At 33.6% G+C, this 14,612-nt stretch overlaps 1 protein-coding gene across 1 annotated transcript; it reads right to left on the bottom strand.

The window, feature by feature from the left end:
• LOC105161652 lies at nucleotides 3,609-11,410 on the bottom strand. The gene is made up of 11 exons (XM_011079407.2): nucleotides 10,993-11,410; nucleotides 9,412-9,924; nucleotides 7,852-7,950; nucleotides 7,115-7,215; nucleotides 6,969-7,040; nucleotides 6,002-6,092; nucleotides 5,553-5,633; nucleotides 4,847-4,909; nucleotides 4,622-4,744; nucleotides 4,195-4,233; nucleotides 3,609-4,111 (listed from the first exon to the last, which is right to left on the bottom strand). Exons 2-11 carry the CDS (start codon nucleotides 9,793-9,795, stop codon nucleotides 3,983-3,985), a joined length of 1,182 nt encoding a protein of 393 aa, XP_011077709.1. The 5' UTR covers nucleotides 9,796-9,924; nucleotides 10,993-11,410; the 3' UTR covers nucleotides 3,609-3,982.

Here is a 14,612-nt window from a genome sequence, read left to right as displayed (position 1 = left end):
GAATCGAACACCATCATTTATATACTATATATATATATATAAAATGAGGAGCTTTCTAGTTTGTGTTTTTCTTTATTGAGTTTACCTACTATGTTGATTGTAAGAAGGCAGGTTGAAAATGAAGATGATAATGGGAGCATTCTGTTCTTGTGATTACCTGTGATTACCCCACTGCACACGAGAAATTGGACCCCGCTTGATGGTGCTTGTCGGAAGTTGATCGATTCTCAAGACTTGGAAACCCTTTGATCACGGCATGTTTATTGTTTTCTAACAGTGGAGTAGTGGACCATCACGCTAAAAGGGACTGTTTGGAAGAGCTCCATCGACTTTGAGTAGAAAACCATTTTCACCGGGTTTGATTTCGATAGCAAAAGTAAAATAGTAATTTCATATAAAAATTTAATTATATTAAAATAATTTTAAGTCACTAAACTTTAAAAAATTATTAACAAAATATGTATCAAATAAGAATGAGTATATATTTTTATATATGCAAACAGCTCAAATAAAATGAGTATTGTTCTTTAATTCTTTAACTTTCTAAAATTGCAAATGAGTCCTGTAAGTTTTAATTTGCTCAATTTTAGGACATATTTCGCTGGATTTTTAAAGTGGTCAGAAAACGGCACATGTTCCTGACGTGCAGATTTTAAATTGGGGAATAAAATATAATTGGCTATTACTTTCATGACTTTAAAAAATGGTGATGTGGCATCCAATGCCATGTCACCCCCTCTTCCCCAATTCCTAAGTTTCTCCCCAACTCCCTTCCCTAAATCCCTAATTTGCCCACCCCTTCGCTCACCACCGCCGCCATCACTCTCTCAGACCTCCATCAGAAAAATCACAAACCTCTTAATTTGGACAAACTTTAAAAAAAAAAAAAAAAAAAAAAGAAAAAGAAAGAAGAAGAAGAAGAAGAAGAAGAAGAAGAAGAAAAAGAAAAGCCCAATTTACAAATTCACAAAAACAATAGAAATTATCCAAAATTTATAGAAATTCAACGAAATTACAGAAACATATTAGAAGTTAACTAGAAAAATCATTATTGCATCAAATTTACAATTATACAAAAATTACACAAAAATCACAAAACTCTCGGTTCGCAGACAAACCAAAAAAACCCCAATTTACTTTGCCACCCAAATATGATAGAGTGAGTGAGTTGGGGGGCAGGCATCCTCACGCAACTGGTGGTGGTGGCCTCACCAAAATGAGAGGAGAGAGAGAGTGATGGTGGCAGGTGGAGGTTTGAGAGTGATGGCGGCGGCGATGATTCATGGGGTGAAGATGGTAGGCAGATTAGGGATGTAGGGAGGGTGAATTTGAGAAGAGGGGTTAACATGGCTGTGGATGCCACATCATCATTTTTCAAAGCCATGTCACTAAAGCTGTAGCCAATTATATTTCTTCCCCGAATTTAAGATCGGCACGTGAGTAACATGTGCTGTTTTCCAGCAATTTTAAAAAAATTCGGCAAGAAGTGTCCTAAACCCGAGCAAATTAAAAATTTACAGGACTTTTTTACAATTCTAAAAAATTAAAGAACTAAAATAAGAAATGAGTATAATTAAAGGACCAAAAATACTTTTAATCCATAAAAAAAATATATAAAAGGCATTCGTGTAGTGGTATTATACTATTTTCTCTTGTTCGAGTTCAATAGGAATGCACAAAGGGATTTACATTTTTCCAATTTTTTTGGGACCCACTTCATCCTTATATAATTTTAATGAATTTTTACCACAATGATCATATTTAATAAAATTTTCAAACGTGGAGGATAAATGTGATGAGCTTGAAATCAGAAGGATTAAATCCAAATAAATAGCATAGTTGAGGGATAAAAGCGACAGTTACCCTTGACAAGGTAAACAAATTTTATAAATTTGCTTTTTTCTTCTTGATTATTTTATAAATTAATGATTTTGCGGATAATTGTATTCATACTGATTCTTGTTTGAGAACAACAAAAAACCCTTATCAATACCCTGAAGAAATTAATCATTATTCAAATTTGCAACCATTAGGATGTATATATAGATACGGTATGTTTCTTGACATGCATGCATGCACCACCTATACATACATATATATATATATATATATATATATATATACACATCTCCACACCATTTCTTTTATCTTTTTAATAACAAATATTCTCTATCTACAACTCAAGAAAATCGTATAACATTATTCATTTTCGTACTGTTGGTCGATTTTCGCATCCAAATTTCTTCTCCGGAGAAAGCCCGCAGAGGAATTTCTTCAATGCGCTCGGGTCTCGCTTGAATTTCGGCAGCTTCTCCAGCGCTGCAACATATTCAGGCGACAACTTTCCAGTGACTTTGAAAGAAATAACGATCGACCGGAGCAGGTCCCTGCACAGGATCCGTTTCAACTTGGGCGGAGCCGCGGCCGGAGGATCGAAGAGGAGGTTCACGCACTTCTCCACGGTATCCCGCCGCCGGGCTGGTGATTGTGGACTACTCGCTGCTGAGGCGACGGAGAAAAGGAGGGCGGCGGAGAAGAGCAGGATAATGGGGGCCATGGGTTTGGGGTTTCCGGCGAGGGACGGCGCCATGTGTGGATGTCGATTGAGGGTTGAAATGATTTTTGGTTGGTTTTTATTGGTGGAATGAAGTGTTGGGAGTTACTCATAGCGTTGGTATTAATTCTTGATGAGTATTTATTAGGATTGCATGCAATGCAGGCAACCTGCGGTTTTATTGTAATGTTATTGAAACTGAAATCTTGGGAATCAAACCTCTATGAACGAAAAAATTCTAACTCGGGTTGGATCTAATTTTAACTACTTATATGATAAAATAGAATAAATTTGTTATGTGATTGATATACACTTTAAAAAAAAATAACTAATTACATATCAACTTATGTAAGATTGCATTTTGAGTTTTGAGAATTCCGATCATTTTACGCATGGCAATGGGTCGGGGCTAAATCGGAATCCGACTTGCCTGTAGCGAAATGGGTTTGGATTAATTAATCGGATCTTAAGACGGGTACCAATCCAGCTTTTGGAAAGCCAGCCAGGAATTATAGGACACGGTATTGATAAGATCACCCCCTGATAGTACTTCATATATGTTTGCGGTCGTGGTACACTTAGTGTGTGCAGTGAAAGGCAAAATTTTATGTAATAGTTATATAATTTTATAATATTTATCAGATAAGAGAATGTAACTTTAGTTTTATGTTCTATTGTAAATATTTTTCAAAATTAAATCAAATATGATGAATTTGATGCGATATATTTATAAAAAGAAATAAACGTTGTAAATTGGAAGAAATAAATCACAACAAATACTAATTGCAAATTACATATATACCAGAGAAATCATTCCTAACGTAACCTAATCTGTACCAGTAAGTAAAGGGACATGAACAAGAAATTAGCCAAGAAAACATAAATTTTAATCATATAAACAGGCAATGAAGATTTGAGAAGTTGATCAGACAAGGGCTTTTTGAGATGGCAAATGTGCAAAAGAAGGTATTTTCTCACAGCTATATATCACAATCTCTTTTTCCTGCCAAGGAAAAATGGGGAGACAATTTAATTAAATAATTGAAGAAGCAGGAGAAAGAAAAAGATAACTGTAATTGCCAAGGGAATATTTGCAACTTTATAATCCAACTTCTACAAAGGTCAGCCATAAAATGCTGCCCTAAGTCCCCACAAATTTTGTCCCAAGATCAGAATGTAACATAAATAGCCCAAATGTAGGGGAAATTTTTAAACATCAAATCATTGTCCCCAAGGAAGCAACATCGGCCATTTCTTCACCTTTCAGCTTCATTTGAAGTCACCCTTTACATTCTGCCAGTTTGCCGTTGCACTCAAAAAGAAGCGATCTTGGGGAGCAGAAAGCCACACAAGAAATGGAGACAATGGGGGTCGAATGCAACACTTGACTCGACCAAAAAATCAATACTGAAGTTATCACCTCCGCACTCAAATGGATGTATAATTGGGGAATAGTTGCAATAAATTATCAAGCGTTTCAGGTAGAAATTTCCTGGCAAACAAATAACATGGCCGTTGATTTCCATTCCACAAGCATGGTCTAATCTGGATTTCTTTCTGCAGTGGAGAAGAATAAAGTTTTCATCATCAATACTGAACTACATAACCCTCACATAGTCTAGGGGAAAAAAAATACTGACCCTTTCGTCACTTGTAACATGCACGCTGTCACTAATAGACTGCAACAATAATTGGAAAAAAGTGAGTTTGCAGTCTTTAGCCAATTCAGACAAAAAGCAAGATATAAAGCAGAACTATTATGCTTTCTGGATTGGGAGGCCAAGGTGCCTGATGCAATAAAATGGAGCCCAGAAAATTGTATAACACAAACATGGATCAATAATATCACAAAAACCATGTTTATAATAGTTCAATCCCCTTCCAGTGATATAGTTCGTGCAATAAATTACAAGAATTATATAAATCCATCATAGAGTGCAAGGGAAAAAATCTGCGAATAAGTATGCAAGAGGAAGAACTTGGAAATTGAAGTGATTTAGGATTCAGTGAGAATGAATGAAAAACTTAAATGGAATCAAGGTAAAAGGTTAGAAAGAGCAGTCATACCGTAATATTTCTCATCAGCTCTAAGGTCACATCCTGTGCTCTGTACGATTTTGGGTGCCACTTCCCTTCGGACCAATCAACATGTGTTACGGACCAATTGGCTATTCCAGCTGGATCAAGCATCTGAAATGACCAGTCGAAACTATACTGATTAAGATAAAGAAAAAAATAAAAATTCGAGAGGGAGACATTTTGACAAAAAAAAGGAAGCAGAAAGGTTCTTACATAGAAAAAGGTGGGCAAATAGTGCTCATCAGAGTAGCAGTTGCGTCCCTTTTCCATGCCTGGCTGTTTAATCAAAAACAAATGGAACAGTCAACTCAGTAAAATCTGCTAGTAAAGTAATAAACAAAAGAAAAGTAACAGCAGACAATTGATATTGGGGCAACCAATTAGAAGTTAAAAGCTCCAAGCAGAAGAATGAAAAAACTAGAACCCTCAACTGAAATACAGGGCACATGCAGTCAATAATCTCCTTTGGAAAATAAAATGAAAAGTGGCAACATGTTTATCAGAGAGTGATGTCAAGAGGGTTTTATCTTGGTATAATGTTAAATTCACATAAAAACTTAAAAGCATAATAATCTGCTTTTCCTCAATGCTTTCACAAGTAAAAGAGTGTCCATCTTTTATCTCAATAGCGAAGCAGTTCATCGAGGAATCTATACATTTCCACTTATATTGAGAATAGATAGTAATCCCTCAGCCCACCATGTTACAGATTGTGGAGTAGTCATGGACTCATGGCATGAACAGGTAGACTTTTGAGCAAATCCACAAACTTGTACAGGCCACAGGAATGAATTAGTATAGAAATAAATAGCTAGAGGGAGTTTCCAAGTGTATACAGTTAGATATCTAGTAAATCATCACAAATTAAAACTATTATCAAACAATCGTAAGTTGTCTCATAAAGCAAACTGCTGGTCACCTTGCAATGATCCCTGAATTTTGAATAGTAGAGACTGTCAGCCGTGATTATAAGAGCATGTTGCCGCTTCATAGTGAACCACTGTATTGCCCAGTAACAAAAATAGTTATTCCAACTAGGTAACTGAAGGTGTTAAATTGAGCAAATTGAAATTAGGTTAATCTAACTGAATTTGTGATGCAAGCAAGCACAGACATTAACTCTATACAGTTGGAGTGTATCATTTTAGATAACTTGATAATAAACTACTGGACATGGCAATGCAATAATAATGGACTTCCTTCTTACTTTAAAAATGAAATTCATAAACAATATAAAATTTCACATAGATTATAGAGAGCATTGTTTGTCACATATTATGCTTTTTCAAAGTAATAAATGAGAAGAATGGAAAGAATATATTTGAAAGTTTTTTCTTTGCACAAATGCTGCCAAAATATGAAACACACCTGGGCACCCTTTCGAAAGTCTTTCTTCTCAACTTCAGGTAACATATACTCAATGTACCTGCCACTTCCATGTGGCCCAGGATCCTCAAAGCTGCAGGAAACAGGAGTAGTGCTTACATCTCATACTAATCTTTAACCATTGTTGATGTTAATCACCATAATGGTAGTCAGATAAGAATAAGTAGAAACTTAAGGCTGAAGTCTCTTATTCACTAATGACAATTACAGAAACATCCATTCAAGTTCGTTCATATTTGCAGAAAAATCATTTTGAGTTTTATCCAATTTAGATTAAATTCTATAGAGATTTACATTTCTGACTTACAATAAAAATGTTAAATTATATTCCACAATAAAATGTATTCTAAGTTATTTTAATTAAAATCATTACGATGTAGAATATTACTTATGCATCTCTTCCATTTTATTGTTTCAATTACCTTATCTATTTTTCAAAATTAATGAGCACCACAACAACGATAATTCATTATTTATTAGGATAAACCATAAGGGATCTAACTACCCAATAGAAAATTCTAAAGGAATATAATTATAATGTGTCAAACCCTACAGCAGCTCTGTAATTTGGAAAAATCTCAAGGGAGATTAGTGTGACTTTTAACTAAAGCAAAACAGTCGATTCATATAAAAATGTTAGGTTTCTCGTACTGGTGTTAGCATTAGGAGAGATGGATGTTGTATTCACACAAACCTCATAGGTTTCAGTAATTATCGGTATTCCATACAGGTACTACATGTCAATCCAATTAAGTTGTTTTCATTTTTCCACTACTTGAGTCTCGCTGTTTATTATTCTTTTGTGGATATCACTTTTGTACGATTTGCTAAATTAGCTGCATTTCATTTTTCATTTCACAATGCAGAACAAAAGATATAAGTCAACATCTATTCAAGATGCTACACCAAAAAATGAAGGGTGACAAAATCCAAAGATTCGCAGACTTACCAGTCTACAAAACTAACATTGGTGTACATGAGATAGTTGTACACATAATCAAAATCACGAAGTGGTACGCAGCTGCATTCCAGGAGAAATGCTTAATTAGTATCTAAACCACCAAATTAAGAACCTGAGGACTATTCTATAGTAACCTGTCTGAAAGTAGTACAAACTGCTGGTTGTCGGGATCTTTCAGCGCATTTGCCAGAAGCCGCCTCTCTGCATCAACCATTGAAATTTTTCCCCATACTACCTGCAATTGTGAACCATTAATAGAATGTTAAGCTAATGACAATTACAGTTCTACTGACAGTAGGTCGTCTCGACTTTTAGATGATACTTAAGCAAAAGGTCAAAAATAGTAATCTCTATGCCCAAAGAAAATTTTGAGATTTCCTTTGTGTTAAGAGGCACTAATTCTTTAACAAACAAAGAATAAAAATTGGGTTGTGGGAGTATCACTAGTCCACATTATTACAAATAAGTTAAAAAGTAATAAAAATAGTGGTTTCAGTTCAATATAGCAGATCAAGTTCAATGAACAGGTGGATTTACATTATACAAGACAATGTGATGTCAATTGACTTGAAAATTAAGATGTGTTTTCACAATGTACACGTCAACAATGGTGTTACATTTAGCACTGCGCTGAAACCAGATGAGCACAAAACTAAACCCCCATTCAGCATCAGTCATAGACATATGTATATATTTATTTTATCCATGTGTCGGCTTAAAGTTCTACTTCTCTTTTGGTAGAATAAGATAGATACACAAAAAACAGACACTTGAAGATAAGTTTGGATAAATACTGAACTCCATAAACATAATTTATTTTTTGTTATTGCTTTGGAATGAACAAGAACAAGTAAAGAAATGAGGAAAATACCTTCTCACTACGAATTTCCCGGTTGATAAAATAACGGCTAAAATGTACAGGTTTATCCTTGGACGCATGCACATACACTGAGAATCTGCCTTCATGGCCCTGCCACATAGAGGGAAAATTTGGGATCATGTTTTCTTCAGATTAAAAAGATTGACTACCACCCAAAAACACAAAGTAAAACAGTAAAGTTTATAAAACAAATAGCATATTCTTTCCCACCTTCACCTAATGAAGCTAATGCTATTTCCTTTCAGTTTTAACCTCATAGCAGCAGTAGTGCAGCCAACTTCCTACATTCTTACACCTCAACATAACTTGATATTTCACAATGCATTAAAAAATCCACACACTGCTGATCCAACAAATTTAGGCTTATAGCACCATTTCAATCCAGGGAGTATACACCCCAATGATTTAAGATATAAATCAGAAAGCAAACTTAGAGCTCACGTAGCGACAGGCTCATGGTCTTAAAGGACAGATATTGTCAGAGTGTAGACAATGCATACAGTTTAAACTTAGATAGAGTACAATTTTATCTGACTAATTTATATCAACTATCTTTTGAACATTAAGGTGGGCAATTTTGTACAAGAAAAATAGCACATCTGGGATACCACTATCTCTATTTTCTTGTGGTTTGGAAACATCATCATGCATAGAAAATACAGAAGCATCAACGTAATTTTATTTTTGCTTTTGCAGAAGCTCTCAAATACTTTTCCTACCTAGATGAACTTCGCCAAAAAAAAAAAATAGAGATTATCCATTGATAAAGCAACAGTCTTGAGAGGAAACAATGTTTTAACTGATATAAAACTGGACTGTTATAAAAAATAGACACTTCCATAACTACAGTAAAAAATCCAACAGAAATGTTAAGTCCAGAATGGCATCAGTCGTTAAACAATGCATAGCAACTAAAAAATATAATAAACGATTTATCTGTGGTAGTTTGAATAACATCCATTATCCATAGAGCATGACCCATCCATTAAGTTATCATTGATGATATGTGCCCAATTAATTCATAGTACACTAGGTATTATATGGAAGTTTTCCATATACTGCTATAACATGTATCCATTTGCCTTCTACCGTTGCAAAAATCAAAATAAATATTCTCCCCTTAATCATACACCTGCAGCATGCTTTCACCAAGTAGAACATAAATGAAGCTGACATTCAAAACAATTTCACCCTACTCAGAAGCAGGCAACAAGTTTGATACAAAATCCAATTTAACCTAAGGAGAAAATTATATTCATAAGCACATAGGAGGCAATACAATGCACCTCTTACCATAAAAATTGTGCAATCTTATACCGCATTCATGAATTTAATGCTAACAAGCATAAAATCAACACGTGTCCTAAACAAGCTAGCCATCGTTACTAGTCAGTATCAGATTCTACAAGCAACTCATGTGCAAACCAAAAGACATAAATGCTCTATATAGATTACAATTCTATGAAAGACACTCTATTTGCGTCAAGATTTGCAGAAGCAGTTAATAATAGTAACTGAAATGGAATTCAGCATTAAAGAAAAACCAAGTACCTGGAAAAACTTATCCCATAGCTTCTCAAATGGTAATGCCCCTGGTGTCAGAAACAGGAAAGCAATTTTGGGATTCTTCGGTATACTTTGATTCATATTCAAAATATCTCTAATTACAACACGAGAAGCAATCTCATCATCCGTTAGTTCTCTAACAGGCGCTGGCGGAAGCCAACCTTGTAATGCCTTACAACCACGAGATGAGAATACATAACATGCTGCAGAATTCTGGGGTGGATACACATATGCACAAACTAAAAATAAGCTAACTAAAGAAACCAATATGATAATCCATGTTGGCTTCTTTAAATGACCACGATGGCGGGGCGCAGGCAGCATGGGCATGTCTTTCATGCCTAGACGCCACGCCTGAGCTGACTTCATCTAGAAATGATGCATCACAGTTCAACCCCAACAAATAGTTTGTTTCTTCTTCCCCAGCTACCACGACAAGTGATGTATCAACTGGGCCTAAAGCAGACCCCGAAACACCAGGTCAATCAGAATCTAAACCTGCAGAACAGCCATGTATATAACTCATATCCAGCTAGCATGAGAATTACGAATTTCAATTACTTCAATGAAGATTGAAGTGTATCTCAAACTCCAGTTAAATTTAAAGTGGCATGGTGATTAGCAAGGAAAACTATAGTAAGAGGAACAGAAGTTCCATATGACAAAATGCTTACTGGGCAGCACTAAAAACTAGCAAAAAGAATGTGCACCAGTTTCAGATTGAGAAGGTTGTAAGATAATTGAGAACTGCTATATATCAAGATGAGAAATATCATTACAGCTCAAATCTGCTGTAATATATGAAATCCCCAACTTCAGAGTCTAAAGGGTGCAAAAACATAACTTGTGCATCTTATCATAAAGTTCAAGTCACCAGAGATTAGCATTCACCATAAGACATCATCCACAACAAATTTCCAATCTGACTGAGCACTAGACCAAATTTTAAAAATGTTACAAAAGAATTGCTCCATCGTGTAGAAAGGATCAGAAAGAAGGGGGAAAAAAGAGGGGGAAATAATCAGTCCTTCATACAAGTGTCTGGATTTGAGATCCTAGTGTTAAGAAACTCAAATCACAAAGGATCAAATTGGGGTTAATAGAAATCGAATGAAAGGTATATGGTAACGAATTTGGTAGATTCGAATTTCCTAGCCCCCGTAACCAACAAAGAACCCCACAAATTCATGGCCACAAAAAGTCAAAAATCAACGGGAAAAAGATGTCGCAACCAGAAAGTCAAAACGCAACCCGAGTCTTAACCGAATCCAGAATTTTGCAACCCTCTTCAAATCACAACTCCAACCCCGCACGCATACACGAACCACTCAGATATCAAACATATCATATGTCATGTTTGAACTCTGTCTACACACATACGGAAAAGATACCGCCGTATACAACGGAATACGCAAATAAATGTAGCCCCCATAACAGCAGCATTAAATGAACCTTTTCCCCCACTCCCACCAAAAACTATACAGAAATCAAAAACCAACCCGTTAAACAAGCAACGATAAACACTTAAAACCAAGATCATTTATGCATTCCCACAGCGAACAGTACCTGATTGATTGGACAGTCGAGAGAGCTGGAAAAAGAGATCGGAAAAGTTGAATCTTGAAGCAGAAAGATCTGTATGCAATGTATACGTAGGCCTATATAAATAACTACAGTGTATATGTGTGAGATCTAGGGCACTTCAAATAATTGAATCAATCAGAGAGACTGTGCGTATGCTGAGACGATGACTATATATATATATAGATTATATATGAAAAAACCTAGATAAATCTCCAGAATACAGATGGATACATATATAATATATGTAAGGATTTTGCGGATGGGTTTGGAGGATTCGAAGTTCTGGTGTGTGAGCAGTGTGTGTAGTATGTGTGTTTTTTGGGGGAGAATTTGTATTTGTATTAGTATTTGTATTTAGGGAGAGAGACAGAGAGAGTTGAACGTTCTATGGGTTCTATGGCTCCGTCCAAGCACAAAAACACTTCTGCCGGCTATTTTTTCCAAACAAATTTATAAAATTACCTTTTTTGGAAAAATTAGGAAACACTGACCACGCGCTGGGGAGAACGCGTGGGAAATATTTTTGGTTTTAGGTTTATTTAATAAATAATAAGATGAAAAGCTTAATTGAGAAAACATAAAATTGGAGGAAAAATAATAGGGAAGATGTGAGAAAAAAAAAAAAAATACTCAATTATTTTGTGTGTAATCCTAATTATATCAATTCCTTAAGAAATAAAAACATATTTAAGTATTTTCTGTTTACCAATTTTTATTGTACAAAAAAATCTAATCGAATTAAACTCGTAACTACCTCAACGAGAAGAATTAACGGTCGTAAAATATTTTTCTTGTCAAAGTCAGTAAAAAATATTGCTCAACATTGTTGCCGCAACTCTGTTTGTGAATTAGAAATCAAACCCTTATTTTACTGAATTATGTATTATAAGTCAACGATCGTCAACTCATAACAAACCCGCGTAAACTACTTCATCAGCACTAAAAATGTTTATTCTAAAATACGTGGATTTTTTTTTATATTTTTTCAGAGAGATAATATTCAGTGGCTTTTTATTTTCACCATCACATGAATTAAAAAATTTAAAAAGAGTTATAGCACGCATTTATTATTACTATTATTATTTGTTTTGGGTATTTAATTATTGTTGATTATAAAGAATTTTGTACTAATTAACATTTAATGAATAGCCAAATTGGAGTAGATTTGATGACAAATTAGGTGATCTACATTTAGGTATGAAATTACAAAATTCAAAGTAGATTTGAATGTGTGTGTGAAGGGAAAGAAGACATGTGTTTTCCCACTTGCTACAAATCCTCTCTTTCCTTCTAACAACCAATATTAAAGACATCAAATTGTTAGGGGCATTAATGTTGTCCACTTCCACATATAGGAACCTTGTTAAGAATTCTCAAATTATTTCTTGTACTCAATTAAGCCCCACAAAACAAATCTACATCCATTCTTTTTCTTTTTTTTTTTAATGAATGGTAATAATTATATCATAAATTTAAATCATTAATAATCAATTATTATTATCAAATATGTATGGTTAATTAATAATTCATATTACAGTAAACGAGCAACTATTATTAAAGTATTAATTGGACAATCGAAATCTTTCATTATGAATTGTGTTAGCATTTCATATTATATTTCATACATACACAATATGTAAATAATTATTTTTTTGAATGTACACATGACATAAATTTTAGGGCTAAATACTTTTCTAATCCCATAAAATAAAATTAAAATTTATTTTGGTACCACAACTATGGCTCGTGTCACTATAAAAAAATTTAATCATTCCTGTATCAATGGCTATGATTTAAAAATAAGGGTTATTTACACTTAAGCCCTCTCTAAAAAATGAAATTACACTTTCCTCTAACGAAAATTTTGAAATTACACCTTCAACCCGTCAAAAAATTATCCATTTATAAACAGTCGTCTTTCGTTACGATTTGTATGACAAATGTTGATGTTAGCAAAAAATATTACCTAAATTTTTTATTTTGCCTCTCATTAACATTTTGAAGTATATTTTCATACTTCCAGTGAGATTATTTTTCATATATATGCGAACAAGTTAAGACACCTTTTCATTCTTGTGAATGATAAAAAAAAAAAAAAGAAAAAAAAATCACAAGTCAAACATACGAAAATAAGCATATGGAAATTAATAATGCGAATGTTGACTAAATCCATCTTGTTCACATAAATTTCACTATAATTCATTTAAAGGTCAAAACGATTTTATCCAAATTAATCATGTCTAAACTTCATCATTATTGGTAGCCAATCAGAATTTGGAAATTTTTTTAATCCAAATCAAATTTAGCTAAATTTAAATTAATTATATTTAGATCCTCTAAAAATTTGAAATTACACTTCCCCAAAATAAATTTTAAAATTACACTTACACATTTCTGAAAATTCACGATTTACACCTGACTCGATCTATTCTGTTAAATTTGGACGAAAAATGCTAACAATAGCAAAAAAAGTTGCATAAATTTTTAAGTTTATCCCTTATTTAACGTTTTCGTATAATTATTATATACTTATGGAGGAAAAAATATAATAATTTTAATCCCACTATATATATATATATTATATTTATCATTTTATAAGTACAAAAATATGCATGAGAATGACGAGGGACAAAATTGAAAATTATATGTTTTTTCTTATGTTATTATTTTTCATTCAAACCCTAATAAAAAAAGATCAAGTATAAAATCGAAAATTTTTAGAGGGGATGTAAGTATAATTTTTAAAAAAATATATAATTTAATATTTTTTGAGGGGCTAACTGTAATTAATTGTTAATTGAATTTGATCAAACTAAATTTGAAGAAGAATTTTTCAATTTATAGGTTACTTGCGGATAAGTTTAGGACTTCTAGGAAAAGGACGTGATCGATTGAAAGAGGGGAAAAAGGCGGGGCCCACAGGGCGTACGAAATTACATAATTGGGCATGGACGCCCGGGAAATAGGAAACAATTTGAGAGCGTGGATTTACGGGACAAGAGATGCGCGTGGCTGTTTTTCGATTACGGTGTATATACGGTTCACCCACTTGTAGACGTATCATTGACTGACGTGTAGTCCTATTTCAAAATGACTTTATTGCCCATCCCGTCGAGCGCGTGGATCTTAGTTACTCATTCAAAATTTTGACCCTGCGATGAGCGGTCAATGCTCTAATGTACACGTCTAGAACCGCATTGCATAAAAAGCGTTGTTTGACATTTCCCGCTTTCACTTGAAAAATAATAATACAAAAAAGTTCATTACATTGACAATTGATTTAGTTATTTTTTAAAACCAAAAAAGTCAATTATATTATTGGATTCATCAAGATCAAACAACATATGAAATAAATAAAATATTGTTAAAAATAAATCAACACAAAAGCAAATTATTTAGTATCTATATATAGTTATATACTGAAAATAAACTAAATTAAAAAAATAAATTATTATAAGAAAAGTTCAATACGTACATTAGTAGAAAATTCAAGGTTGTTATAACCACATCTCATATAAGTTTTTAAGAGTGAATTTATGTGTTTGCTAGTTTGAAAGAGCAAAATACTGACTTTTTAAGTTGTAAGCCTAAAAAATAAGTCA

The sequence above is a fragment of the Sesamum indicum genome, linkage group LG5, assembly GCF_000512975.1.
Source record: "Sesamum indicum cultivar Zhongzhi No. 13 linkage group LG5, S_indicum_v1.0, whole genome shotgun sequence".
Taxonomy (NCBI): Eukaryota; Viridiplantae; Streptophyta; class Magnoliopsida; order Lamiales; family Pedaliaceae; genus Sesamum; species Sesamum indicum.
Note: the sequence above shows the minus strand (reverse complement) of the source record. Positions and strands in the feature narration are given on the sequence as shown.